Source organism: Cetorhinus maximus, chromosome 8 (genome assembly GCF_964194155.1).
Source record: "Cetorhinus maximus chromosome 8, sCetMax3.hap1.1, whole genome shotgun sequence".
NCBI classification, from domain to species: domain Eukaryota; kingdom Metazoa; phylum Chordata; class Chondrichthyes; order Lamniformes; family Cetorhinidae; genus Cetorhinus; species Cetorhinus maximus.
This window is the reverse complement of record NC_135886.1, coordinates 52269652-52296594: the sequence shown is the minus strand read 5'-3', so window position 1 is coordinate 52296594 and position 26943 is coordinate 52269652. Positions and strand designations below refer to the sequence as shown.

Below are 26943 nucleotides of genomic sequence, written 5' to 3'. Positions count from 1 at the left end.
AAGTCAGGAATGCTTTCATTTAATACCTCGGGCTCACTAACTTTGTTGCTGTTTCATAAGACACTGGATCATTGAAGTTCAACCTAGGATTCTGTATATCAATACTGCAGTGTCATACAATTCTTTACCATTACAATTATTGGCTAGTGACAGTTAGTTACTGTTGCTTAGTTGGTTAGTCATTGGGTCCCAGCTAAATATTGGGGAGACCGAAGCCATTGACTTAGGCCCTCACTCAAACTCCGTTCCCTAGCCAACATCACCATCTCTGTCCCTGGGCAATTGTCTGAGGCTGAACCAGACTAATTGCGCCCTTGATGTCATATTTGACTGCAAGTTAAGTTGTTGGCTACATATCTGCATCATCCCTAAGACCCCCTAACAAGTTTATTATGTGATACTTTGTCAAACGCCTTATGAATGCCCATATACACATTAATTGCACTATCTGCATATCATCAAAAGTCTTGCATTTTTTAAATTTTGTGTTTGGTTACAGACTGTATTGTGTAAGATACAGACATTATTTTATCTCACTATTTGGAGTTTAACCAAGCTAACCTAGTACAGAAATCATTGTATGATACAGTGAACAACCACTTCACAGGGTTCCATTGTTATCAGCTCACTCCACATATTCTGTTCCTCAGCCACCATTTCATCTTGCTCCCCAGTCATTGTTTCAGACTGAACCATATTGGTTAAAACCTTATTTGAGCTGAGCTTCTGACTCCATATACTCTCAGCAAGAAGTCACTTGTGGGAGTGGTGTACAGGCCCCCTAACAGTAATCGCACAGTAGGACGGGTTATCAAAGAAAAATAGTGGGAGCTTGTCAGAAAGGTACGGCGATTATCTTAGGGTATTTTAATTTACATATAGACTGGAATAATCAGATAGGCAAAGGTAGCGTAGATGATGAAGTCATAGATTGTTTTTGGGATAATTTCTTAGAACAGCATATTCTGGAGCCAACCAGGGAGCAGGCTATACCAGACTCGGTGTTGTGCAATGAGGTAGGATTAATTAATGAGTCATGGTGAAGGCGCCCCCAGGTAGCAGTGATCATTATATAATTGAATTTTACGTCCAGTTTGAGGGATAGAAGAGTGGGTCTAAGACAAGTTAAGACAACTTAAATAAGGGCAATTATGAGGGCATGAAAGCAGAGCTAGCAAAAGTGAACTGGCAATTTAAGTTAAAGGATAGGTCAGTAGAGATGCAGTGGCAGACATTTACAGGGATATTTCAGAATACTCAGAATAGATACATTCCAACAAGAAAGAAAAATTCCAAGGAGAGGACCCGCTGTCCGTGGTCAACTAAAAAAGTTAAATATAGTATGAAACTTAAAGAAAAAGCATATAATTGTGCAAAGATGGGTGGCAGGTCAGAAGATTGGACAGAGTATATTAAACAGCAAAGAATGACTAACAGATTAATAAGGAGGGAAAAATTAGAGTATGAGAGAAAGCTAGCTAGAAATATAAAGATCGATATTAAGAGTTTCTGTAGATATTTTAAAAAGAAGAGTTAATAAGGTCCTATAGAAAGTGAGTCTAGGGAGTTAATAATGGAAAATATGGAGATGGCAGATGAATTGAACAGGTATTTTGCATTGGTCTTCACTATAGAGGATACAAGTAACATCCCAAAAATGGCTGTAAGTCAGAAATGGAAGGGAGGGATAAAACTCAAGAAAATTACAATCACCAGGGAAGTGGTACTTAGCAAATTATTGGAACTGTGGGTTGACAAATCCCCGGGTCCTGATGGATTTCATCCTAGGGTCTTAAAAGAAGTGGCTAGTGAGATAGTTGATGTGTTGGTTTTAATTTTCCAAAATTCACTAGATTCTGGGAAGGTTCCATTAGATTGGAAAATAGCAGATGTAACTCCTTTATTCAAAAAGGGAGACAGAAAGCAGGAAACTACAGGCCAGATGGCTTAACATCTGTCATGGAGAAAATGTTAGAAGCTATTATTAAAGACATTATAACAGGGCACTTAGAAAAATTCAAGGTAATTATGGAGACTCAGCATGGTTTTGTGAAAGAGAAATTATGTTTAACCAATTTATTGGAGTTCTTTGAAGTAGCAGGTGCTGTGGATAAAGGGGGTTAACTGTATTGGATGCACTGTACTTAGATTTTCGGAAGGTATTTGATAAGGTGCCTCATCAAAGGTTGTTGTGGAAAATAAAAACTCTTGGCGTATGGGGTAACATTGGCATGGATAGAAGACTGGCTAGCTAAAAGGAAACAGAGTAGGCATTAATGGATCATTTTCTGGTTGGCGATGTGACGAGTGGTGTACCACAGGGATCAGTGCAGGGGCCTCAGCTCTTTACAATTTGGATGAAGGGATCAATGGTATGGTTGCTAAACTTGCTGATGATTCAAAGATAGGTAGGAAAGTAAGTTGTGAAGAGGACATAAGGAGGCTACAAAAGGATTTAGATAGGTTAGGAGAGTGGGCAAAAATCTGGCAAATGGAGTATAATGTGGGAAAATATGAAATTGTCCATTTTGGCAGAAAGAATGAAAAAGAAGCATACTATCTAAATGGTGAGAGATTGCAGAGCTCTGAGATGCAGAGGGATCTGGGTGTCCTAGTGCATGAATCACAAAAGGTTATTATGCAGGTACAGCAAATAATTAGGAAAGGTAATAGAATGTTATTGTTTATTGTGAGAGGAATTGAATCCAAGAGGGAGGTTATGCTTCAGTTATACAGAGCATTGGCGAGACCACATCTGGAGTACTGTGTACGGTATTGGTCTCCTTAGTTAAAAAAAGATATAAATGCATTGGAAGCAGTTCAGAGAAGGTTTACTAGACTAATACCTGAAATGGGCGGGTTGTCTTATGATGAATGGCTGGACAGGCTAGGCTTGTAACCGCTGGAGTTTAGAAGAGTAAGAGGTGACTTGATTGAAACATATAAGATCCTGAGGGGACTTGACAGGGTGGATGTGGAGAGGATGTTTCCTCTTGTGGAAGAATCGAGTACTAGGGGTCGCTGTTTGAAAATAAGGGGCCTCCCATTTAAGACAGAGATGAGGAAAAATTTCTTCTAAGGTTGTGAGTCTTTGGAATTCTCTTCCTTGAAAGGTTGTTCAGACACAGTCTTTGAATATCTTTTAAGATATAAGTAGATAGATTCTTGATAAGCAAGGGGATGAAAGGTTATTGGGGGTAGGTGGGAATATGGAGTTGAGGTTAAAATTAGATCAGCCATGATCTTATTGAATAGCTCAAGGCTCAAGGGGCCAAGTGGCCTACTCCTCCTAATTCATACTTTCTTACGATCACTTAAGACAGCCTTACTTCCACCTCCATAATATCACCCTTCCCTGCCCTTACTTCAATTCATCTGCTAATGAAATCCGCAGCCATGCTGTTTTCCCCTCCAGATTCGACTCTTACAGAGCTCTTTTGGCCAGCCTGCCATCCTCCATAAACTTCAGATCATCCAAAACTCTGCTGCCTGTATCCTATCCTGCACTAAATCCCATTCAACCACCTCTTTAAGCAATTTGGTCACCCCTTCCAATACCTCCTCCTTTGGCTTGGTGAATGTTTTATTTATTCCTCTGTGAAGCACTTAGGGATGTGTTTTCTGCTGTAAATAAAGGTCTGTATAAATGGCAGTTGCTGCCAGCTACTAATCCAAGACATCAGCATCACAGTGTACCATTTACTGTTGGCAGATGTTCTTGGCTTAACTTATCGTAACGAGTGGTTAGATCTGGAATGCACTGCCTGAGTGTGTGGTAGAGACAGGATCAACTGAGGCATTCAAAATAGAATTGGATCATTATCTGAAAAGGGAGAATTTGCAGGGGTAGTTGGGAAAAGGGACTAGGTGAATTGCTCTTTGGGAGCCAGCAGACATGACATGGTGAATGGCCTTCTGTACTGTAATCATTCTGTGATTCTATTGGCTTTCTGCCAGACAGCTACTTGGGAAAGTACTTGACTCTGTCTGGGCTACCTTACACACCTAACTGGAGTCTTATGGAAAAAAACTGAAACATAAAGCAGTCTTTAAGTGGCCTGACAGAAAAATCCTGTTGATTAGAAGTGGATCTCTCAGGTTCTCTGGTTTATTATTGACAGATATGATGGGAATTCGTTGCTGAGCAGCATAGAGTGCTACGACCCGATCATTGACAGCTGGGATGTGGTCACTTCAATGGGAACTCAACGTTGTGATGCTGGGGTGTGTGTGCTTCGCGAGAAGTGAAGAGGAGCAGCTGTGAACAGAGCGTAGAACGAAACCCAAGCGTCTCAACATTGCTTTATCTTTACCTTCAGCTGTGGTGTTTGTTTCTCTTTTCCTTGAAGTGCAATATTTGGAGCTAAACGTAAATCTTTTAGTAAACAAGCAACAATTTGCACAGAAACAGTTGAAGCTCTGCAGCTGAGAACCTGGATTAAATGAAATAGACATTTCAAAAATTTTATTGGGTTTGAATTCTACATCAGTCCCCACTAAAGAGACAGAGAGAGCAGTGTGGACAGGAATGACCTGTGTTTACTGTTTGTATAAATGGGAAGAGTGACTGTCCGATGTACCACGTCATCCTGTCACTGCAAACCTGAACTTTCCAAAGGATTTTGATGTGTTTTGATTGGGCTCGTCCAGTATATAGGTACCAGAACACTGAAGACTAGTATGCTTTAGCATATTACAGTCAATTCAGCGCCTCGACTTGCTTCCGATATTAGTGACAGACCAATTAATAACAGCCTAACATTGTGCAAATCAAAATGCTTTCTGCAAACACCAGCCAAGACTGACATTCAAATTTTTAACTGATTCTAGTGACAGCACTGACATGGAAGCATTGATTTTTACTGTGTTACTGATTCAGCAATGGGGAGCACTGTCCAGTTTGCATGTTTCCAGCATTGAGTGACAGTGTTTTATTTATAAAGTGATTTTCCACAGTTGTGTACAGATAAAGTGAACTAATACACCCTCCTGTGCCTGTCACTGATAAGACAACTTGTGGCAGAAAGGGTATTTTAATGGCAATTTGTACCTGAGAGGAAGAATAGAATGATATTGGAAGTGTTTAATATTAAAACTACATTTTTTGCTCAGGTGATGTTTTCTTTAATTCTTTGACATATTGCAGCTGACTATACAGTGCCAGCACTTTTCCTCATATGTGAGTGTTATCTTCCTTCACACTATGAAGCCACTTGCTGCTGTGCCTCCACATTCTGTTTGCCCAATTCCCTCAGTCATTGCTGACAGTGAGAGAGGATAGAGCCTGTGCATAACCCCAAGGGTAGTGCATTTATGCAGCATTTCTCAATTATATAGCCTAGACCCCACCAGAGATATGCTTGTAGTCTTGGAGAGAGGGGTATAGGAAAAACCACTAAGCACAATTTTTGCAACAACACCCATGTGAGTACAAGGTGCAGTACAAAGATGTCTGTCCTGTCCTTAAACTAAGGGAAGGAATTTTATATAGAATCACAAAATGCACAGCACAGAAAGGTCACCAACCCGAAAGGTCCATTGCTGGTGTTTGTGCTGCACACAAGCCTCGTCCCAACCCTTTATCTAAATGTACCAGCATGGTCTATTCATTTTTCCATCATGTGCTTATCTAGCTTCCCCTTAAATGATGTTTGCTTCAGTCACTCCCCGTGGTAGCAAGTTCTACTTTCTAACCACAATTTTAAATAAGGAAAAAATATAGAAAAACTGCTGAGTAATACACAGGAACTGCACATACATAAATGGTGAAAAGAAACTGGTTTTCTGGTATTTAAATGATTTTGACACCACGCCTACAAGTAACAATCCAGCAACATTTTATTCCTGCCATCAGCGTTCAGTCTGCACATTCAATTCTGTAAAATGACAAGGTGCATGGTAAAGTGTTTAATCCTCTCTGGTACATTCATGATCATTCCTTACAAATAATTTTCAGCATGATTACACTGCCTTCTAATGTGCAACAAGTCCATTAACACTGCATGGTTTCAACTGGGAGGAAGCCAAGGCCCCTTCACGTTTATATATTGAATTAAGAAACACTGAGTGAGAAGTGGGACAAGAACACTGTAGAACTGTAAAAGGCTGTGCACAGAAAACTGAACTAGCACTAGACTGCAGGTTTCCTAACCAGGCATCCTCAAATAGCAATACGTAGAGTCTTTAATGTGAGGGGTCTAAGATGCACACTTCCTTGAGGTACATTGAAAATTGGTTTGATAGCTGTAATAATGTTAAGTTCCCCACACCTCCCCACATGACAGTACTGTGGCCTCTTCCCCCGCCTCAAGACGGTGACACTATTAAGTTTCCAATTAATGTGGCAAGTGAGATGGGTTTCTTTGATGAATTGGTTTATAAAAACTAAAGCTTGATATCTTAAATCTATCATAGCTCTCACTCTTGGTGGCTAACCCTGAACCTTTCAACCGTGATATTCAAATAAAATGTTTGACATTGGCAGTGGCTTTTGATATGCCAAAACCAAATTGGTTGAGATTTTGAGATATCTGGAAGAAACCAGAAGTCTGATGACTAATTCTTACCATAAACAAAGTGTCAATTTACGTCAGCTAGCCCATTTTGTGAGAAAAAACAATTTCATCAACTACTTTTATGCATTTGAAAGCAAACGAAACCCATTCTTTACCATTACCAAATCTAACTAACCCGTTCAAACACTAAACATGCCAAGTCATCCATTGAATGGCTCCATGTGAACAGAAGCTAAAAATCAGTTATTCAATTTTGTTGCTCTCACTCCTCCCAGTCACTTGTTTTCTTTCCTTCAGTAGCTGCAGTTTAGCAGATGCTGTGACTTTCACTCCTGGGCTGACTCACAATTTCCTTTTTACTCTCATGCACATACAGCAGGTGCATTACTCTTACCCCAAGGGAAAGGCATCATAATCTCTCATCGGACTAACTATCTGCTCATCACAAGGCTCTTAGCAGGAGGTTGTGAAATTGCTTGGTAGCCATTTAACTCCAGGGAGATTGTACTGAAAATGGAGGGTGGCATTTGGGATGTAGAATGTTCTTCATTGTCAAGCTTGATTGTCAAATCGTATTTGGAGTATTTTAATTTTCATCTGTCTCAGACATTCCCTCACCCATTGCGATGGGTGGGCACAGCTCATAAGAGTTTCTCCTAAAAGGAAATATAAAAAAACTAATTACAGATACAAAGCACAAGAGATTCCAGTCAAGTTTTCTAGTTCAAACTTGGGTAGTCCTGTATCTGTTGCAACATGAATCAGCCCCATTTCTCTCTAATTACAGAGTAGAAATGAAATGTTTGGTATTTAACTTCTGCACTGTCAGCCAGCTATGTGGTTGCAGGATGAGGCATGGTCTTGTTCTTGTTGCAGATAGGAATCAGAGACTAACTGCACCCCAGTTTAGGTTGGGCAGAGAGCAGAATGATTCACCAGCATCCAGAATATTACAGCTTCTTGGTCTCCAAATCTTACCCGTAACCTGTCCAGGTCTCTTCTAGCCTTTCCTTCTCCAATCCTTCCTCACCCCAGCTGTGTTTCAGCCCTTCAGCAAATAATTCCAAGTACAAACCTGACAGCAACCAGAATGCTGGCCTCCAGTTTGTTGTTCTCTGCTTACTGTCCCACTCTCTCCCCATAACCCTGTATCAATCTCAAACTAATCCCACTGTCCTCCCTCTCCCATAGCTCTGTATTAATCTCAAACTAATTCCACTGTCCCACTCTCTCCTCATAGCCTTCTTGTCCAATCACTTGGTATTGAGTGAATTAGGGAATGGCTGACACTGTTTGGGTTTCAAAGCCAATCCCTGGTGCTTTTTTCTTCTAGTTTTATCTCCTTCACTGCCTCTTGCTGGGATATAATCCCTAGCTGCTGACTGCCTTCAGATACCTCACCCAAGAAATAGCTCTTATTCTGTGAATAGAAACAGGTTATTGAACCATCATGGGCCATCATAACTGGATTAATCCTGTCCATTCCAGGAGTGAGTGAGTGGATAGTCCTCAGGAGTGAGCGCCTCCCTTTTCTCTAATCCTGAGACAATGAAGCATCTTTTATCTCCATTTCATAATATCTAACATGACACAGACTGGGACCACCTTGTCTGTATGGCTGTTACATGCTGCCTATACAAACCCAACACACCAGTAGAACTGGTCTTTATTTAAAAGCAGGTACACATTAACTGGGTGTTTAACTGATGGAAGCTGAACATTAGGTTGCATTCAATGATAGCACTCGTCCTCCGCTGGCTTTAGGAAGTTCCAAAGCATGCACAGCCAATTCATTACTTTTGAAGCACAGTCACTGCCATCGGGAAATGAAGAGCCAATTTCCATAAACTTGAAGTAAAGACTAGAAAACCTATTATGGGTGATGTTCACTGACGAATTAATGTCAGCCAGGTCACCAAGAAAACTCCTTGCTTTTACTTGAATAGTGCCAATCTGGAATGTCTTTCCAAGAGGTTTAACATCTCATCCAAAAGATATCACCTCTGATAGTGCAGTGCTCACTCAATATGGCACAAATGTGTCTGCCTAGATAACCTGTTCAAGAGAGGATGATTCAGGATTCCACATATGGAGTACTGTGCGCAGTTCTGGTCCCCATACAGGAGAAAAGATACACTCACATTGGAGGCGGCACAGCAAATATTCACTACATTGGTCCCAAGGATGAGGGGGCTGTCCTATGGTTAGGCGGAGGAAATTGGGTCCTTTTTCTCTTGAGTTTAGAAGAGTGAGAGCAATCTCATTGAAACTTACAAGATTTTGAAAGGGCTCGATAGGGTAGATGCTGATAGATTGATTCGGCTGGTCGGGGGAATCTAAAACAGGATAAGGATAAGGGGCCGATTATTTAGGACTGAGTTGAGGAGAAATTACTTCACTCAAAGCGTTGTGAATCTTTGGAATTCTCTACCCCACAGGGTTGTGTTTGCTTCATTATTCAATACATTTAAGGCTGGGATAGGCAGATTTTTGGTCTTTCAGGGAATCAAGAGATATGTGGAACGAGCAGGGAAGTACAGTTGAAATCCAAGATCAGCCATGATTGTATTGAATAGCAGAGCTGGCTTGATGGGCTGAATGCTCTACTCCTGCTCCTGTTTCTTGTGTTCTTGGTCCGTAAGGATTGAACCATTCAGCCAAAGCTGAAACTCAAACAGATTTTTGACAAACTAAAGGATCAGGCACAAAAAGAGGAAACACGTGTTGAAATTGCAAAACAACCTCTATTGAAAAAGTGACCCAACACTATATTGGGACACTGTACTTACCCATCCTCCTGAACTTTGAACCCAGCTCAGCAGTTTTGTATTGATGAAGGTTACCATGGCAGCCTTGACCTTGGGAATCAATCCCGGTACTTCCTTAGTAATATGCATACCCAGAACGACAGCAATTCTCAGGAGGTTCATCTCGGAACCCAGCTGTTGAAGATGTGTCTGCAGTTCAGGATTGCTATTCAGCCGACTGACCATGCTGGAAAACACTTCAACACCCTTGAAGAAACATTAGAAATTGCCTTTAAAGAGTTATCAAAACAAACAGGTGGTCTCCGCACAGCTAAATCCATCCTGGATATGAAGAGATATCTAGAATAATTTCTTGATAATCTAACTAGCTATTCTATTCCTGAAAGGTAGACCTGCCTTCACCTTAATTAAGCTCTCCAGTTTTATTTCAATGCTTCTTTCCATGCTCTTTTGACACATTTTGCCCATTGTTTTTTCAATTGATGCAGTCTTGTGTTGTTTGCTTTGCTTTCACATCAAAATGAAACATAAAATCTTGACTAAAGGGGCTGTGAGGGTTTGGTGCACCCGGGGTGATGAGTACAGAATGGATGCACAGGGAGACTATCTACTGTATGCAGGAGAAAGAAATGGGGAAAGTTTTGAAAAGAACTTGTGTTTGAGAAAGAGAGAGAGACTGATGGACAGCATTCTTGATATGGGGCCTGGGCAGCCTGCATTCAAGTAATCATCATTAGCCTGTAGAAGGCTGTAATACTTGGGTTTTACATTTAGTGCATGGCCTACACTAAATGCTGTTCTCTTAAAATATTCTTGCAACGTTAAATACACCATTTTTTTTGACAACCTTGTTGCAATCGGAGATGGATTCTGACTTTGTCGCCATAGTAATTTGAAATGTTAATGGGTAAACAAAAGGAAGATCATTGCCCATAATCTCAAGCATTTCACACTGTGATAGAATGGTTCCTAGGAGTGGCCAGAAGCACACTGCTCATTTATACCAGTCTCTGGTCATTCTGAGAAACGCCAACCTTTCTAGCTTTATTGACTAACGAAGGACCATGTCATAGTTCTAAGGATGGATCAAATTTGGAACAGGTTGAGAGACCACCTTCTACCAACCCGGCTCCATCCCAAACATACCGACCTGAGAACAGGCTCAGAAGACAGATACCACAATGGCTGTGTTAATCCAAGGAACATGTGGAGCCAGTTAGCTTGGAAATAGCTGACCTTTACCTAGAATATCAGTACAGTTACAGCCTTGCTATTTTTATCATGAGACATGGAGTCATAGGAACTGCTGAACCATAGAAAACAGTATTCTGATTATTCATGTATTTAAAGTGAAATAAACCAGTTGTTGGTTTGATGTCATCTCTCATTTGGAATGTTTTTCAGTTCACCAATTATAAAGAGCAGAGAATGCACATGATGGGATGTGCTAGATTACACCAGCCAGCATATGGGGCATGAGTTCTCTGTTATAATCCCTGGTCCATGCTAAAGTTTGACAGATATTGAGCAATAAAAGAGAACTGCGATCCATAGAGGACAGAAGGTTTCCGTACAGGAGTGACTGGTAACACCAAGCATGGGACAGTATCTGCCTAAAAGATCCAAAAATCTGTACCAATGAAGGAGGTTAATGTTCCACAGTCGAATTGAACAGTCCAATTGTATGTCGTAAAACAGTGTGCCACTTCCTCCTCACCCCCACTGTGCAATATCATAACAGGCTAATTCCCCCTTCGTCTCACCAACACGGCCGAATAAGGAATGACATGATTAGCTCATGATGTATCTAGCAGCTTGCAAAGCCAGAGCCATAAAGTTCAAGTTCCAAAGACGATGAAATGTCAGTCTCTGATCAAGAGCAAATCAATTGCTCTAAGTGAAGGAGCAATGGGGACAAATGTCCAATAACTACCATCAAATACATTACATTTGCTGCCTGTGCTGAAATGATCTGACTCTAAGAAGAGTATGTCTTTGTCATAGTGGGCAGATGGAGAGGGTACAGAGTCTCTGCGAGGCTCGGGAGTTGGATGGTACAGTGTGTGTGTGAGAGGGTGGGGAGTTGGATGGGATACAGTGTGTTTAAAAGGATGAGGAGTTGGATGGGGTACAATGTGTGTGTGTGTGTGTCAGAGAGGATGCGGAGCTGGATGGGGTACGGTGTGTGTGTGTGTGTGTGTCAGAGAGGATGCGGAGCTGGATGGGGTACAATGAGTGAGAGAGGCTGGGGAGTTGGATGGGGTACAGTGTGTGAGAGAGGCTGGGGAGTTGGATGGGGTACAGTGTGTGAGAGAGGCTGGGGAGTTGGATGGGGTACAGTGTGTGAGAGAGGCTGGGGAGTTGGATGGGGTACAGTGTGTGAGAGAGGGTGGAGAGTTGGATGGGGTACAGTGTGTGAGAGGGGCTGGGGAGTTGGATGGGTTACAGTGTGAGAGAGGGCAGGGAGCTGGATCGGGTACAGTGTGTGTGTGTGTGTCAGAGAGGGTGGGGAGTTGGATGGGGTACAGTGTGTGAGAGAGGGTGGGGAGTTGGATGGGGTGCAGTGTGTGTGTGTGTCAGAGAGGGTGGGGAGTTGGATGGGGTACAGTGTGAGAGAGAGGCTGGGGAGTTGGATGGAGTACAGTGTGTGTGTGTGTTAGAGAGGGTGGGGAGTTGAATGAGGTACAGTGTGTGTGTGTGTGTGTGTGTGTGTGTGTCAGAGAGGGTGGGGAGTTGGATGGGGTACAGTGTGTGTGTGTCAGAGAGGGTGGGGAGTTGGATGAGGTACAGTGTGTGTGAGAGGGTGGGGAGTTGGATGGGGTACAATGTGAGAGAGAGGGTGGGGAGATGGATGGGGTACTGTGTGTGTGTGTGTGTGTGTGTGTCAGAGAGGATGGGGAGTTGGATGGGGTACAGTGTGTGTGTGTGTGTCAGAGAGGGTGGGGAGTTGGATGGAATACAGTGTGTCAGAGAGGGTGGGGAGTTGGATGGGGTACAGTGTGTGTGTGTGTGTGTGTGTGTGTGTCAGAGAGGGTGGGGAGTTGGATGAGGTACAGTGTGTCAGAGAGGGTGGGGAGTTGGATGGGGTACAGTGTGTGAGAGAGGCTGGGGAGTTGGATGGGGTACTGTGTGTGTGTGTGTGTGTGTGTGTGTGTCAGAGAGGATGGGGAGTTGGATGGGGTACAGTGTGTGTGTGTGTGTCAGAGAGGGTGGGGAGTTGGATGGAGTACAGTATGTGTGAGAGGATGGGGAGTTGGATGGGGAACAGTGTGTGTGACAAGATGGGGAGTTGGAAGGGGTACAGTGTGAGAGAGAGGGTGGGGAGATGAATGGGGCACAGTGTGTTTAAGAGGGTGGGGAGTTGGGTGGATTACATTGGATGGGGTACAGTGTGTGAGATAGGTTGGGGTTTTGTATGGGGTACAGAATGTGAGAAAGAGGGTAGGGAGTTGGATGGGGTACAGTGTGTGAGAGAGGATGGGGAGTTGGATGGGGTACAGTGTGTGCGAGAAAGGGTGGGGAGTTGGATGGGGTACAGCGTGTGAGAGAGGGTGGGGAGTTGGATGGGGTACAGTGTGTGTGAGAGAGTGATGAGTTGGATGGGGTTGGATGTGATAGTGTGGTGAGATGAATGGGGTCTAGTGTCTGAGAGAGACTGTGGGGAGTTGAATGGGATACAGTGTGCGCGAGAGGGTGGGGAGTTGGATGGGGTACAGTGTGTGAGAGCGGGTAGGGAGTTGGATGGGGTACAGTGTGAGAGAGGGTGGGGAGTTGGATGGGGTACAGTGTGAGAGAGAGGGTGGGGAGTTGGATGGGGTACAGTGTGAGAGAGAAGGTGGGGAGATGGATGGGGTACAGTGTGTCAGAGAGGGTGGGGAGTTGGATGGGGTACAGTATGTGAGAAAGAGGGTGGGGAGTTGGATGGGGTACAGTGTGTCAGAGAGGGTAGGGAGTTGGATGGGGTACAGTGTGTGTGAGAGGGTGGGGAGTTGGATGGGGTACAGTGTGTCAGAGAGGATGGGGAGCAGGATGGGGTTCAGTGTGTGTGTGTGTCAGAGAGGGTGGGGAGTTGGATGGGGTACAGTGTGTGTGTGTGTGTCAGAGAGGGTGGGGAGTTGGATGGGATACAGTGTGTGTGTGTGTGTCAGAGAGGGTGGGGAGTTGGATGGGATACAGTGTGTGTGTGTGTGTGTCAGAGAGGGTGGGGAGTTGGATGGGGTACAGTGTGTGTGTGTGTGTGTGTGTGTCAGAGAGGGTGGGGAGTTGGATGGGGTACAGTGTGTGTGTGTGTGTGTGTGTGTGTCAGAGAGGGTGGGGAGTTGGATGGGATATAGTGTGTGTGAGAGGGTGGGGAGTTGGATGGGATACAGTGTGTGTGTGTGTGTGTCAGAGAGGGTGGGGAGTTGGATGGGGTACAGTGTGTGTGTGTGTGTGTCAGAGAGGGTGGGGAGTTGGATGGGGTACAGTGTGTGTGTGTATGTCAGAGAGGGTGGGGAGTTGGAAGGGGTACAATGTGAGAGAGAGGGTGGGGAGATGGATGGGGTACAGTGTGTCAGAGAGGGTGGGGAGTTGGATGGGGTACAGTGTGTGAGAGAGGCTGGGGAGTTGGATGGGGTACTGTGTGTGTGTGTGTGTGTGTGTGTGTGTGTCAGAGAGGATGGGGAGTTGGATGGGGTACAGTGTGTGTGTGTGTGTGTGTGTCAGAGAGGGTGGGGAGTTGGATGGAGTACAGTATGTGTGAGAGGATGGGGAGTTGGATGGGGAACAGTGTGTGTGACAAGATGGGGAGTTGGATGGGGTACAGTGTGAGAGAGAGGGTGGGGAGATGAATGGGGCACAGTGTGTTTAAGAGGGTGGGGAGTTGGGTGGGTTACATTGGATGGGGTACAGTGTGTGAGATAGGTTGGGGTTTTGTATGGGGTACAGAATGTGAGAAAGAGGGTAGGGAGTTGGATGGGGTACAGTGTGTGAGAGAGGATGGGGAGTTGGATGGGGTACAGTGTGTGTGAGAAAGGGTGGGGAGTTGGATGGGGTACAGCGTGTAAGAGAGGGTGGGGAGTTGGATGGGGTACAGTGTGTGTGACAGAGTGATGAGTTGGATGGGGTTGGATGTGATAGTGTGGTGAGATGAATGGGGTCTAGTGTCTGAGAGCGAGGGTGGGGAGTTGAATGGGATACAGTGTGCGTGAGAGGGTGGGGAGTTGGATGGGGTACAGTGTGTGAGAGCGGGTAGGGAGTTGGATGGGGTACAGTGTGAGAGAGGGTGGGGAGTTGGATGGGGTACAGTGTGAGAGAGAGGGTGGAGAGTTGGATGGGGTACAGTGAGAGAGAGCGGGTAGGGAGTTGGATGGGGTACAGTGTGTGAGAGAGGGTGGGGAGTTAGATGTGGTACAGTGTGTGTGAGAGACGTTGGGGAGTTGGATGGGGTAAATGCGTGTGTGTGCCCATGTGAGTGAGGGAGGGTGCGGTGTGGGATGGGTACAGCGTGTGTGTAAGAGAGAGTGTGGAGGAATCGGATGGGGTACAGTGTGTGTGAGAGGGTGGGGTGTTGGATTGTGTGTGCGAGAGAGGGTGGGGAGTTGGATGGGATACAGTGTGTGTGAGAGGGTAGGGAGTTGGATGGGGTACAGTGTGTGCGAGAGGGGGTGGGGAGTTGGATGGGGTACAGTGTGTGTGAGAGGGTGGGGAGTTGGATGGGGTACAGTATGTGTGAGAGATGTTGGGGAGTTGGATGGTGTAAGGAGTGTGTGGCAGGGTGGGGAGTTGGATGGGGTACAGTGTGTGTGAGAGGGTGGGGAGTTGGATGGGGTATAGTGTGAGAGAGAGAGGGTGGGGTGTTGGATGGGGTACAGTGTGAGAGACACGTTGGGGAGTTGGATGGGATAAATGCGTGTGTGTGCCCGCGTGAGTGAGGGAGGGTGCAGTGTGGAATGGGTACCGCGTGTGTATGAGAGAGAGTGTGGAGTAATTGGATGGGGTACAGTGTGTGAGAGAGAGGGTGGGGAGTTCTGTGGGACACAGCATGTGAGAAAGAGCGTGGGGGCTTGGATGGGGTACAGTGTGTGAGAGGGTGGGGGATTTGGATGGGGTACAGTATTTGTGAGAGGGGTTGGTGAGTTGGATGGGGTGCAGTGTGTGCACGTGTGTGTGTGTGAGAGAGAGGGTGGGGAGTTGGATGGGGTACAGTGTGTGCGAGAGATGGCGAGGAGTTGGATGGGGTACAGTGTGTGTGAGAGAGGGTGGGGACTTGGATGGGGTGCAGTGTGTATGTGAGAGGATGGAGTGTTGGATTGAGTACAGTGTGTGTGAGAGAGAGTGGGTGGGGGGTTGGATGGGGTTCAGTGTTTGTGAGAAGATGAGGTGTTGGACAGGGTACAGTGTGTGTGAGATGGGGTGGGGAGTTGGATTGGGTACAGTGTGTGCGAGAGGGTGGGGAGTTGGATGGGGTACAGTGTGTGTGAGAGGGTGGGGAGTTGGATGGGGTACAGTGTGTGTGAGAGAGGGTGGGGAGTTGGATGGGGTACAGTGTGTGAGAGAGGGTGGGGAGTTGGATGGGGTACAGTGTGTGTGAGAGGGTGGGGAGTTGGATGGTGTACAGTGTGTGTGTGAGGGGGTGGGGAGTTGGATGGGGTACAGTGTGTGTGAGAGGGTGGGGAGTTGGATGGGGTACAGTGTGTGTGAGAGGGTGGGGAGTTGGATGGGGTACAGTGTGTGTGAGAGGGTGGGGAGTTGGATGGGGTACAGTGTGTGTGAGAGGGTGGGGAGTTGGATGGGGTACGGTGTGTGTGAGAGTGTGGGAAGTTGGATGGGGTACAGTGTGTGTGAGAGGGTGGGGAGTTGGATGGGGTACAGTGTGTGTGTGAGGTGGTGGGGAGTTGGATGTGGTACAGTGCGTATGTGTGTGAGGGGGTGTGGAGTTGGATGGGGTACAGTGTGTGTGTGAGAGGGTGGGGAGTTTGATGGGGTACAGTGTGTGAGAGAGGGTGAGGATTTGGATGGGGTGTGAGAGAAATTCAAAATGGTATCGATTTTAAAAATTATTTTCTTTTAACTGCTTAGTTTAAACAATTATCCATTACTTTTAATGTAAAAAATAATTTTCGTTGATATAGAAAGCAGCACCAATTCTTTCTCAGAATTTTCCTTGAGATTTTCTTGTTCTCATGTTTCTTTCTTCTCCTATCAATGAGGTGATGGTGGTTTGTTAAGTAGTTACACAATGTTTGTCATCTGCTCACACTCAGTCGGAGGTTTATAATTGGGTTTAGTATGAGGGCTCTGTATTATTGAAAGTGGTCAGTGGGAAGGAACGAAAGTAACACCTATTTAATGCTGACGAAATGGCACTTGGACCTGCCGAGTAGTCTACAAATAAGCTACCACTGAAAGCTTGTTAAACTCCCCATCCTCTCTGACACACACACACTGTACCCCATCCAACTCCCCACCCTCTCTGACACACTGTATCCCAGTTTAACAAGCTTTCAGTGGTAGCTTGTATCTTGTGTGTGCAAAACATCAAAATGTACTGCATCTATCAAGGTTCAACATGCATTTCTAAAGAAGTCTGACATACCTGGTCCGTTACCAGCTGATTAAACTCTGGCTTAAGATCTTTCACATGTGACTGAATCACTTCATTGTACTCATCGCCGAGTTTCCGCAGACAGCGAGCTATGTTGAGGACATCCTCATCCTCTGGAATGCAAAGTACAAAATGTCTTATAAATGAACCAGAAACACAATCCTCCTCTGTTTACTTATGTTATTCATTGGAGCAAAGACGAACATAAAAACATGAAAAGCTGAAGAGAAATGGGATCAAACATGGACAAGGAAACCTCGTGCTGATTACCACCTACTGTCCTCACTCAGCTGATGAATCAGTGCTCCTTCTTGTTGAGCACCAACTAGAAGAAGCACTGTGGATGGCAAGGGCACAGAATGTACTCCGGGTGATGGACTTCAATGTTCATCACAAAGAGTGGCTCAGTAGCACCACTGACCGAGTCCTAAAGGACATAGTTGCTAGACTGGGTCTGTGGCACGTGAGGGAACCAACAAGAGGAAAAGATCTACTTGAGCTCGTCCTCACCAATCTATCAGTTGTAAATACATTTGTCTGTGACAGTATACGTAGGAGTGACCTCCACACAGGCCTTGTGAAGACAAAGTCCCTTTTTTACATTGAGGATAACGTCCATCATATTGTGTGGCACTACCACTGTGCTAAATGGGATAGATTCGGACAGATCTAGCAGCTAAAATCTGGGTATCCATGAGATGCTGTGGGCCATCAGCAGCAGTAGCAGAATTGTACTCAACCACAATCTGTAACTTACTGATCCAGAATATCCCCCACTCTACCATTACCATAAAGCTGGTTCAATGAAGAGTGCAGGAGGGCATGCCAGGAGCAGCACCAGGCATACCTAGAAATGAGGTGTCAACCTGGTGAAGCTACAACGCATGCCAAGCAGAAGCAGCAAGCGATAGACAGAGCCAAGCAATCCCACAACGAATGAATCAGATCTAAGCTCTGCAGTCCTGCCACATTAGTCGTGAATGGTGGTGGACAATTAAACAACTCACTGAAGGTGGAGGTTCCACAAATATCCCCATCCTCAATGATGGGGGAGCCCAGCACCTCAGTGCAAAAGACAAGGCTGAAGCATTTGCAACCATCTTCAGCCAGAAGTACCGAGTGGACGATCCATCTTGGCCTCTTTCTGAGATCAGGAACCTAGATTCCAATCTTCAGCCAATTTGCTTCACTTCATAAAAGAATTGGCTGAAGGCACTGGGTATAGCAATGGCTATGGGCCATCATCTCGCTATAGTGCTGAAGTTTTGTATTCCAGAACTAGCTGCAATCCCTAGCCAAGCTGGTCCAGTATGGATATAACACTGGCATCTATCCAGGACAAATATCCGTCCAATTACTTCTCCACTCATCTACTCAATCATCAGCAAAGTGATGGAAGATGTCATTTACAGTGCTGTCAAGTGGCACTTACTCAGTAAAAACCTGCTCACTGATGCTCAGTTTGGGTTCCACCAGAGCCACTCAGCTGCTGACCTTATTACAGCCTTGGTTCAAACATGAACAAAAGAGCTGAACTCAAGATGTGAGGCGAGAGTGACTACTCTTGACATCAAGACTGCATTTGACAGAGTGTGGCATCAAGGAGCAAAACGAGTCAGAGAATCAGGGGGAAAACTTTCCATTGGCTGGGAGTCATACCTAGCACAAAGGAAGATGGTTGTGGTTGTTGGAGGTCAATCAGCTCTGCCCCAGGACATCACTGAAGGAGTTCCTCAGGGTAGTGTCCTCGGCCCAACCATCTTCAGCTGCTTTAATGATCTTCCCTCCATCATAAGGTCAGAAATGGGGCTGTTGATTAATGATTGCACAATGTTCGGTACCAATAACAAGTCATCTAACACTGAAGCAGTTCGTGCCTACATGCAGCAAGACCTGGACAACATTCATGCTTGGACTGACAAATTGCTAATAATATTCATGGCACACAAGTGCGAGGAAATCAATGAGCATCTCTGCCTAGGGAGAACCTCCCCATGACATTCAACGGCATTACCTCTACTGAATCCCCCACCATCAATATTCTGGGGATAACCATTGAGCAGAACTGAACTGGACAAGCCATGTAAACAAGATCAGATCAAAGGCTGGGAGTTCTGTGGCGAGTAACTCACCTCCTGACTCCCCAAAGCCTCGCTACCATCCACAAGGCCCAAGTCAAGAACGTGATGGAACATTCTCCATTTGCCTGGATGAGTGCAGCTCCAGCAACACTCAAGAAGCTCGGCACCTCGGTGAGGACGTGCTTTTTAAAAAAAAATTCTAATTCTCCTTTTTGTGGCTGGATTTAAAAAAACAATATACTGTAATCCTATTAAGACAATGGAGGGCTGCTAACCAGCTAAAATATACAACTTGCATTCTACCCAAATGGGATGAAAAGGGAACAGACACCCAAATACCCCTGAGGAGTGTAAAAGACCCCAACTCCTGTTGTCTTTCACACTATCTTGAAGCTCTTCAAAAGTTTCTGAGACATCAGAATGCAATTAGCTATTCTACAAAACAATGACTATAGCAGACATGGTAATCGAATTCCTCTGGAATAAACAGCCAGCAACACTTTTAAGAACCGTTTTACCAAACCAGATCACAAGCAAAGATCAGAATGCTGAACTGAAATGCTACAAGGAATCTGTTTCTCTCTATCTTTCTCTATAAAGTATTGTGTCTGGATTTGCAAAGTAACCACCCTGAGAAGAGAAATCTGCTGCAAACTGAGGTTTTCTGGGAATAAAAACATCGAAGTCTGCTCCGTACAACTACACCCAGGAAGAGAACTGAACAAAATGGTTGCAATATGGAATCACTGCATCGAGATCAGCCAAAGGACAGTTAACCATATATTTCTTCGACTGTTTATCTTCTTCACAAATGTAAAGCATCTTTAAGCCTATCCTCTTATTTACCATCTGTACTATTGTGTGTGTGGGCCCAGAGAATGCATGTGGTGTATGAATAGTGGCTGTGATTTACCTAGTTTTTTTAAATTCAGGAAGTAGGATCAATAAACTTATCTTATTCTTTGTTTAAGCTCAGAAAATCTGTTTGGCTAATTCTTTATAAAGCATATATAGTGAGGCTCCTGCAGTATTGGCAAAGCACATCCTTGCTAAATTCACAAAAATCCCTGTTATGGCCAGACTTGAAGTGGTAGGTTAGGGGAGTCATTTTTACTCCTCCTCATGTGGTCGTGACAGGTCATCCAGGACAAAGCAGCCTGCTTGATCACTGCCTTAAACATTAACTCAGTCCACTATTGATGCACAGTAGCGACAGTGTGTACCATCTACAAGATGCACTGCAGCAACTCAACAAGGCTCCTTAGGTAGCACCTTCCAAACCCACGACCACTACCATCTAGAAGGACAAGGACAGCAGATACATGGGAACACCACCACCTGGAAGTTCCCCTCCAAGTCACACACCATTCTGAATTGGAACTATATCGTTGTTCCTTCACTATCGCTGGGTCAAAATCCTGGAACTCCCTCACTAACAGCACTGTGTGTACCTACACCACAGGGGCTGCAGCGGTTCAAGGGCAATTAGGGATGGGCAATAAACACTGACCTTGGCAGCAAAGCTCATCCCAAGGATGAATATAAAAAAAGTCCAGGTGTTGAAGACATTTCTACAAGGGCTCGAGGGACATTTCTATTGATTCTTCACATTAAAGATGATACATGGTGGTTAACTTTAATTTCTTTTATCGTTTTCAATTAGAAGATTTTAATTTTAAAAGACAGAACCTTTAGATTTCCAGTGAGACACCATGCCACCTTTTCAGAGTTTCTGTTCCAATAGGATAAAAGTCTCTCTGATAATGAAATACTGCATTTTATGGCAAGATGTCTATCCATTATGTTGTTCCCTGGGGTAGTTCCTAACTCCAGTCTCTCACAGGAGGACACTTAAGACTCTCCAGAAGTTGGGCATCTTGATCAGGAGTGGACTCCTTTGGAAAGGAGAAAGAAGACCTGCTCTTGGTGTTGCTGTGCTGATGGCAAGTGCCCATTTCAAATATTTGAGTTTGCTCCTCATTTTGAAGGGATGGGAAAGTTGACAGATATAGACTGTTTCCAGTGACCAAGTGGTCTAGCTCAAATGGGATCTCGATATAAATGAAAGAGAGCTAAAGAAACAGTTGTATGCAGGGCTATGAGACTATGGAATGCATTGGAGATCACATCAACATTTAAGAACAGGTTGGATAGGTGATTGAAGGAAAGGGGCATCATGGGATATGGAAAGATGTGGCTACACAACACTTCAGGCAACTGTCTGCCGTAACATCTGGGGAGACCTTGGAGAAATGGCATAAACAGTTTGTACAGCAGGAAGTATTCATACCACATTATATTCTAATGCGTCAAAAATCAAATTCTCTGTTTCCAGCTTTCTCTGTATAAGTGCCTAAATCAAGCTCTTTTCCATAATCTTATGGCTTTCCCACGAAGTAGCGTTACCCAAGAGAATCTTGCCCCCACTGTGCAAGACCACCTCAGTCACTCATCTGTGGTACTGCTCAGCTCTCACTCTTGAATCCTTCCCAATCCACATCTTGAATCCCTTGTAATTTCCAGCTCCAGGTTGCTACATTAAATGTTTCTGTTTGTGTAAAGCGAAGCCTCTCCCAGTACAGGGGAAAGCCAGGGTCTGGACGCTCAGACTGCAATCTCCAAAATAATTGCCAGGCAACCATACACGAAACCAGTCTTGGGATTTCAATCACTGAACTGATTTGCCAAAAGGAACCATGGAGATTTTTTTTTTGTTCGTGGGAGGTGAACGTTTGCACATCACAAGTTGCCCTTAAGATCTTAACTATGCTTGTCCCATGCTGGAACTAGAATCCACACTGGAACTATCAGTGCCACTGAGAAACAAGGGATATGAGTGCTTTAAAAACAGAGTGTTTGAGCAGGGGGAGAGGCGCAATGTGCTGTATGACTTTCTACATCCTTCACGTGCAGTCTCAAGGCTCAAAGGGCTGAAAGCAGTGTTACCTTAATTGGATGGGCCCTTGAGAAAATTCCTCAGTTAAGAGCCATATTTCTGAGGTATCCAATCACAGAAAGGCATAAATAATGGATACAAGAGGCAAGAGCCCTGGTAATTTCACTGTACTCTCTGTCTTCAGCCTTATTCTCCTGCCTTGGTCTTCTCCTTCTAGACTGCATTTTTTTTGGCCATGTTTCACTCACAGCACACCTAGCCATGGGACCTGCAAAGGTTTGTTTTTCCTTCCCCTGACTAGAAAGGTACACAGGACAAGTCCAGCATTCCTAGTGACAGTGGTAGCTCTCAGATGGTGCCTTCGTTTCACTGGGGCTATTGCTTTAAGAGCACAGAGTGACCAGTGCTGGTGAGCCTGAGAATATCAACTGTCCTCTTGAGACGTTTATAACAACAATGCATCAGGGGATTGGGAGGAAGCGGTCAATGGCAGTGGTGACTAACTTTTGTAGGTTCTCTGGGTCTCTGGATTCTGCCTTGCCTTCTATTATTCAGAACTGCAGACCAGTTTCAAATTATTCTGCCCCCATTGTATGTTTACAATAGTTATTTTTCAGAATGAATAATGCAGCGCAAATAGAAAACGGTTAGCGCAAGCACACATGCAGAAATGCACACACAGTAGAGTCTGTATGTACAAATAGTGCAGTATAGTCTGTGATATATATATATAAACATTTCCTTTTGTCAGAGGAAGCAGCACTTAAAGAGCTGTTGTTCCAATAATAGTGGAATGCAGTCATAAGGAGCAGGCTGATTATCCATAATGGCAAAGCAGAGACATATGAACATTTGCTCACTTTGATACTGACTGGAGGTCCTGCTACAATGAAGGACATCAAGGGAGGGTGGCCTTATTTGACACTAACCTCAATGCATGGGCCAGCTCCATGAAGGTGCTTGTGCAAAAGGAGTGAACTGAGAATCATGCAAGGTAAGGTAACTGTTCCATTTTGATTACGGGCCTCCTTGAACATAAGAGATAGTATTTGCACTCTATACAGTCTTTCTGCAGATACTCTTTCATTATGCTGCATAACATTTTCTCTTGAAGGTGGAAGTGGTAGCAACCAAATATGGCAGAAACTCTGCTCTGCAGTTAGGTTGGTTCTGAAAACCCACAATTTTCCGAAACCAATGCAGGTGGTTTCGAGACTCGCCGCAGGGCGAGAAGGAGGGAGGTTTAGAGACACTCTCTGGGGGTATAGGGGTATTTACAGACACTGTCTGGGGGTATGGGGGTATTTAAAGACACTCTCTGGGGAGTATGGGGGTATTTATAAATGGGGGGAGGCAGCAAGTAGGAAACTATAGACCAGCTAGTTTAACGTCTGTCGTTGGGAAATTGTTGGAATCCATTATTAAGGAAGTAGTAACGGGGCATTTGGAAAGTCAAAATGCAATCCATCAGAGTCAGCATGGTTTTATGAAGAGTAAATCGTGTTTGACTAATTTGCTAGAGTTCTTTGAAGATGTGACAAGCAAAGTGGGTAATGGGGATCCTGTAGATGTAGTATATCTGGACTTCCAGAAGGCCTTTGATAAGGTGCCGCACAAAAGATTAATACACAAGATAAGATCACACGGAGTTAGGGATAATATATTAGCTTGGGTAGAGGATTGGCTAACCAACAGAAAGCATAGAGTCGGGATAAATGGGTCTTTTTCTGGATGGCAAGCTGTAACTAGTGGGGTGCCACAGGGTTCGGTCCTTGGGCCCCAACTATTTACAATCTAGATTAATGACTTGGATTCAGGGATAGAAGGTACTATAGCTAAATTTGCAAATGACACCAAAATAGGTAGGAAAGTAAGTTGCAATGAAGAAATAAGAAATTTACAAATGGATATGAACAGAATCACAGGTTAGGTGGAATGGGACATGTTAGGTGAATGGGCCAAAATATGGCAGATGGAGTTTAACGTGGATAAGTGTGAGGTTATCCATTTTGGTCGGAAGAATAAAAAGGCGGATTATTATTTAAATGGAGAGAAACTTCAGAATGCTTCAATGCAGAGGGATCTGGGTGTCCTCGTGCATGAATCGGTGAAAGCCAGTATGCAGGTACAGCAAGTAATAAGGAAGGCAAATGGAATTTTGGCATTTATTGCTAAAGGAATAGAGTATAAAAATAGAGAAGTGTTGTTGCAACTGTACAAGGCATTGGTGAGACCGCACCTGGAGTACTGTGCACAGTTTTGGTCCCCTTACTTGAGGAAGGATGTAGTTGCATTGGAGGCGGATCAGAGGAGGTTTACTAGATTGATTCCAGAGATGCAGGGCTTGTCTTATGAGGACAGATTGAGCAGTTTAGGCCTATACTCGCTGGAGTTTAGAAGGATGAGAGGAGATCTAATTGACGTATATAAGATGCTAAAGGGGATAGACAAAGTAGATGTGGAGCGGATCTTTCCCCTTGTGGGGCATTCTAGAACGAGAGGCCATAGTTTTAGGCTAAGGGGTGGTAGATTTAAATCAGAGATGAAGAGAAATTACTTTTCTCAAAGGGTCGTGAATCTGTGGAATTCACTACCTCAGCATGCAGTGGATGCCGGGACACTGAATAAATTTAAGGAGGAGGTAGACAGATTTTTAATTAGTAACGGGTTGAAAGGTTATGGGAGAGGGCGGGAAATTGGAGTTGAGGCTGAAATGAGATCAGCCATGATCGTATTGAATGGCGGGGCAGGCTCGAGGGGCTGAATTGCATACTCCTGCTCCTAGTTCTTATGTATTTGGAGAAGCACCCATGGGGGATGGGGTTATTTGGAGACACTCCCCAGGAGTAGGAAGGTATTTAGAGACACTCCCTGTGGGTACAGGGTACTTGAAGACTCTCGCTTGAGGGTACGGGGGTATTTAGAGATGCTTTGGAGGCATGGGGGTATTTAGATACGCTGCTCAGGGATATGGGGGTGTTTAGAGGCACTCCCCGGGGGTACGGGAGCGTTTAGAGGCACTCGCCGGGGGTACGGGGGCGTTTAGAGGCACTCCCCGGGGGTACGGGGGCATTTAGAGGCACTCCCCGGGGGTATGGGGGTGTTTAGAGGCACTCCCCGGGGGTACAGGGGCGTTTAGAGGCACTCCCCGGGGGTATGGGGGCGTTTAGAGGCACTCCCCGGGGGTATGGGTGAGTTTAGAGGCACTCGCCTGGGGGTACGGGGGTGCTTAGAGGCACTCCCCGGGGGTATGGGGGCGTTTAGAGGCACTCCCCGCGGGTATGGGGGAGTTTAGAGGCACTCCCCGGGGGTATGGGTGAGTTTAGAGGCATTCCCCGGAGGTATGGGGGCGTTTAGAGGCACTCGCCTGGGGGTACGGGGGTGTTTGGAGATGCCCCGAAGGCATGGGGTATTTAAAAATGCCCTGGAGGCATGGGGTATTTAGAAATGCTACTCAGGGATAGGGAGATATTTAGAGATGCTCCCTGTGGATATGGGGGCATGTAGAGATACTCGTGGGTGTATACGGGTATTTAAAGATGCTCATCATGGGGTATGGGTGTATTTAGAGATGCTCCAAGACATATGAGGGAATTTAGAGACACTCCCAGGAGTACGGGGGTATTTAGAGTCGCTCCCAGGGGTATGGGCGTATTTAGAGACTCTCCCCAAGGGCAAGGGGACATGGGGGTACTTAGAGATGCTCCCTGGGAATATGGGGGCATGTAGAGATGCTCCCTGGGAATATGGGGGCATGTAGAGATGCTCCCTGGGAACATGGGGGCATGTAGAGATGCTCCCTGGGAACATGGGGGCATGTAGAGATGCTCCCTGGGAACATGGGGGCATGTAGAGATGCTCCCTGGGAACATGGGGGCATGTAGAGATGCTCCCTGGGAACATGGGGGCATGTAGAGATGCTCCCTGGGAACATGGGGGCATGTAGAGATGCTCCCTGGGAATATGGGGGCATGTAGAGATGCTCCCTGGGAATATGGGGGCATGTAGAGATGCTCCCTGGGAATATGGGGGCATGTAGAGATGCTCCCTGGGAATATGGGGGCATGTAGAGATGCTCCCTGGGAATATGGGGGCATGTAGAGATGCTCCCTGGGAATATGGGGGCATGTAGAGATGCTCCCTGGGAATATGGGGGCATGTAGAGATGCTCCCTGGGAATATGGGGGCATGTAGAGATGCTCCCTGGGAATATGGGGGCATGTAGAGATGCTCGTGGGTGTATGGGGGTATTGAGAGATGCTTGTCAGGGGGTATGGGGGTATTTGGGGGAATTTAGAGATGATCCTGGGGTTATCAGGGTATTTAGATACACTCCCTGGGGTATTTAGAGGCTCTCCCCAGGGTATGGGGGTATCCGGAGACCCGCCCCGGGGGGTATCCGGAGACCCGCCCCGGGGGGTATCCGGAGACAGTCTCTGGCCCCGGGTCGGGTCACTGATGCCCCGGGAAGGTGAACTCTCTCCCGGCTGGTTCCCCCCTCCAGCCCCCGGGGGCCCCGGGCTCGGTTGGGCCGGTACCTGAGCTGCTGCAGTCGGTCTCCAGTGAGTTCTCCTCCTCCTCGAACAGTCTGTCCACGATGGCCGCGGTTTTCGCCTCCAGGTTCCTCATAGTGTCTCCCGGTCCCGGAGCTGCCGCTCAGCACCGCCCGAGGAAGCTAAAACCTGCCGCCGCCTCCCGGCCGGAACTCGGCACCAAGGCCGCGCCCCGCGCCCCGAGCCCAGGCCCAGAGCCGCCTCCGCCCCGCCTACAGGCCGCAGGGCCCGGGGACGGGGGGCAGAAGAGATCCCGGGTAGAGGTCAGTGTGATCCCAGGGAGAGGGACAGTGAGATCCCGGGGGGAGGGACAGTGGGATCCCGGGGGGGGGGGAACAGTGGGATCCTTGGGGGGGGGGGGGGGGAGGAGGGTCAGTGGGATTCCGGGGGGAGGGACAGTGGGATCCCAGGGGGGGGCGGGGGGGCGGGGGGAGGGTCAGTGGGATCCTTGGGGGGGGGACAGTGGGATCCTTGGGGGGGGGGGGGGGGGAGGGTCAGTGGGATCCCGGGGGGAGGGACAGTGGGATCCCAGGGGGGAGGGACAG

General features: G+C 46.0%; 2 protein-coding genes across 4 annotated transcripts in view; one reads left to right on the top strand and one right to left on the bottom strand.

The window, feature by feature from the left end:
- The window catches only part of klhl12 (kelch-like family member 12), a 52596-nt gene extending 47490 nt beyond the window's left edge, over positions 1 to 5106 (top strand). For all 3 annotated transcript variants that reach the window (XM_078546837.1, XM_078546838.1, XM_078546840.1), the window contains one exon: positions 4122 to 5106. In XM_078546837.1, the coding sequence (XP_078402963.1) occupies positions 4122 to 4248 (127 nt within the window). In that variant the 3' untranslated portion in view covers positions 4249 to 5106. The remainder of the gene's footprint in view (positions 1 to 4121) is intronic.
- Positions 5107 to 5820: 714 nt separating this feature from the next.
- LOC144683628 (uncharacterized) lies at positions 5821 to 26725 on the bottom strand. The gene is made up of 4 exons (XM_078546841.1): positions 26384 to 26725; positions 16860 to 16981; positions 9305 to 9529; positions 5821 to 7171 (listed from the first exon to the last, which is right to left on the bottom strand). The coding sequence occupies exons 1-4, from the start codon at positions 26472 to 26474 to the stop codon at positions 7157 to 7159; spliced, it is 453 nt and encodes a 150-aa protein (XP_078402967.1). The 5' UTR covers positions 26475 to 26725; the 3' UTR covers positions 5821 to 7156.
- Between the last annotated feature and the right edge of the window lie 218 nt (positions 26726 to 26943).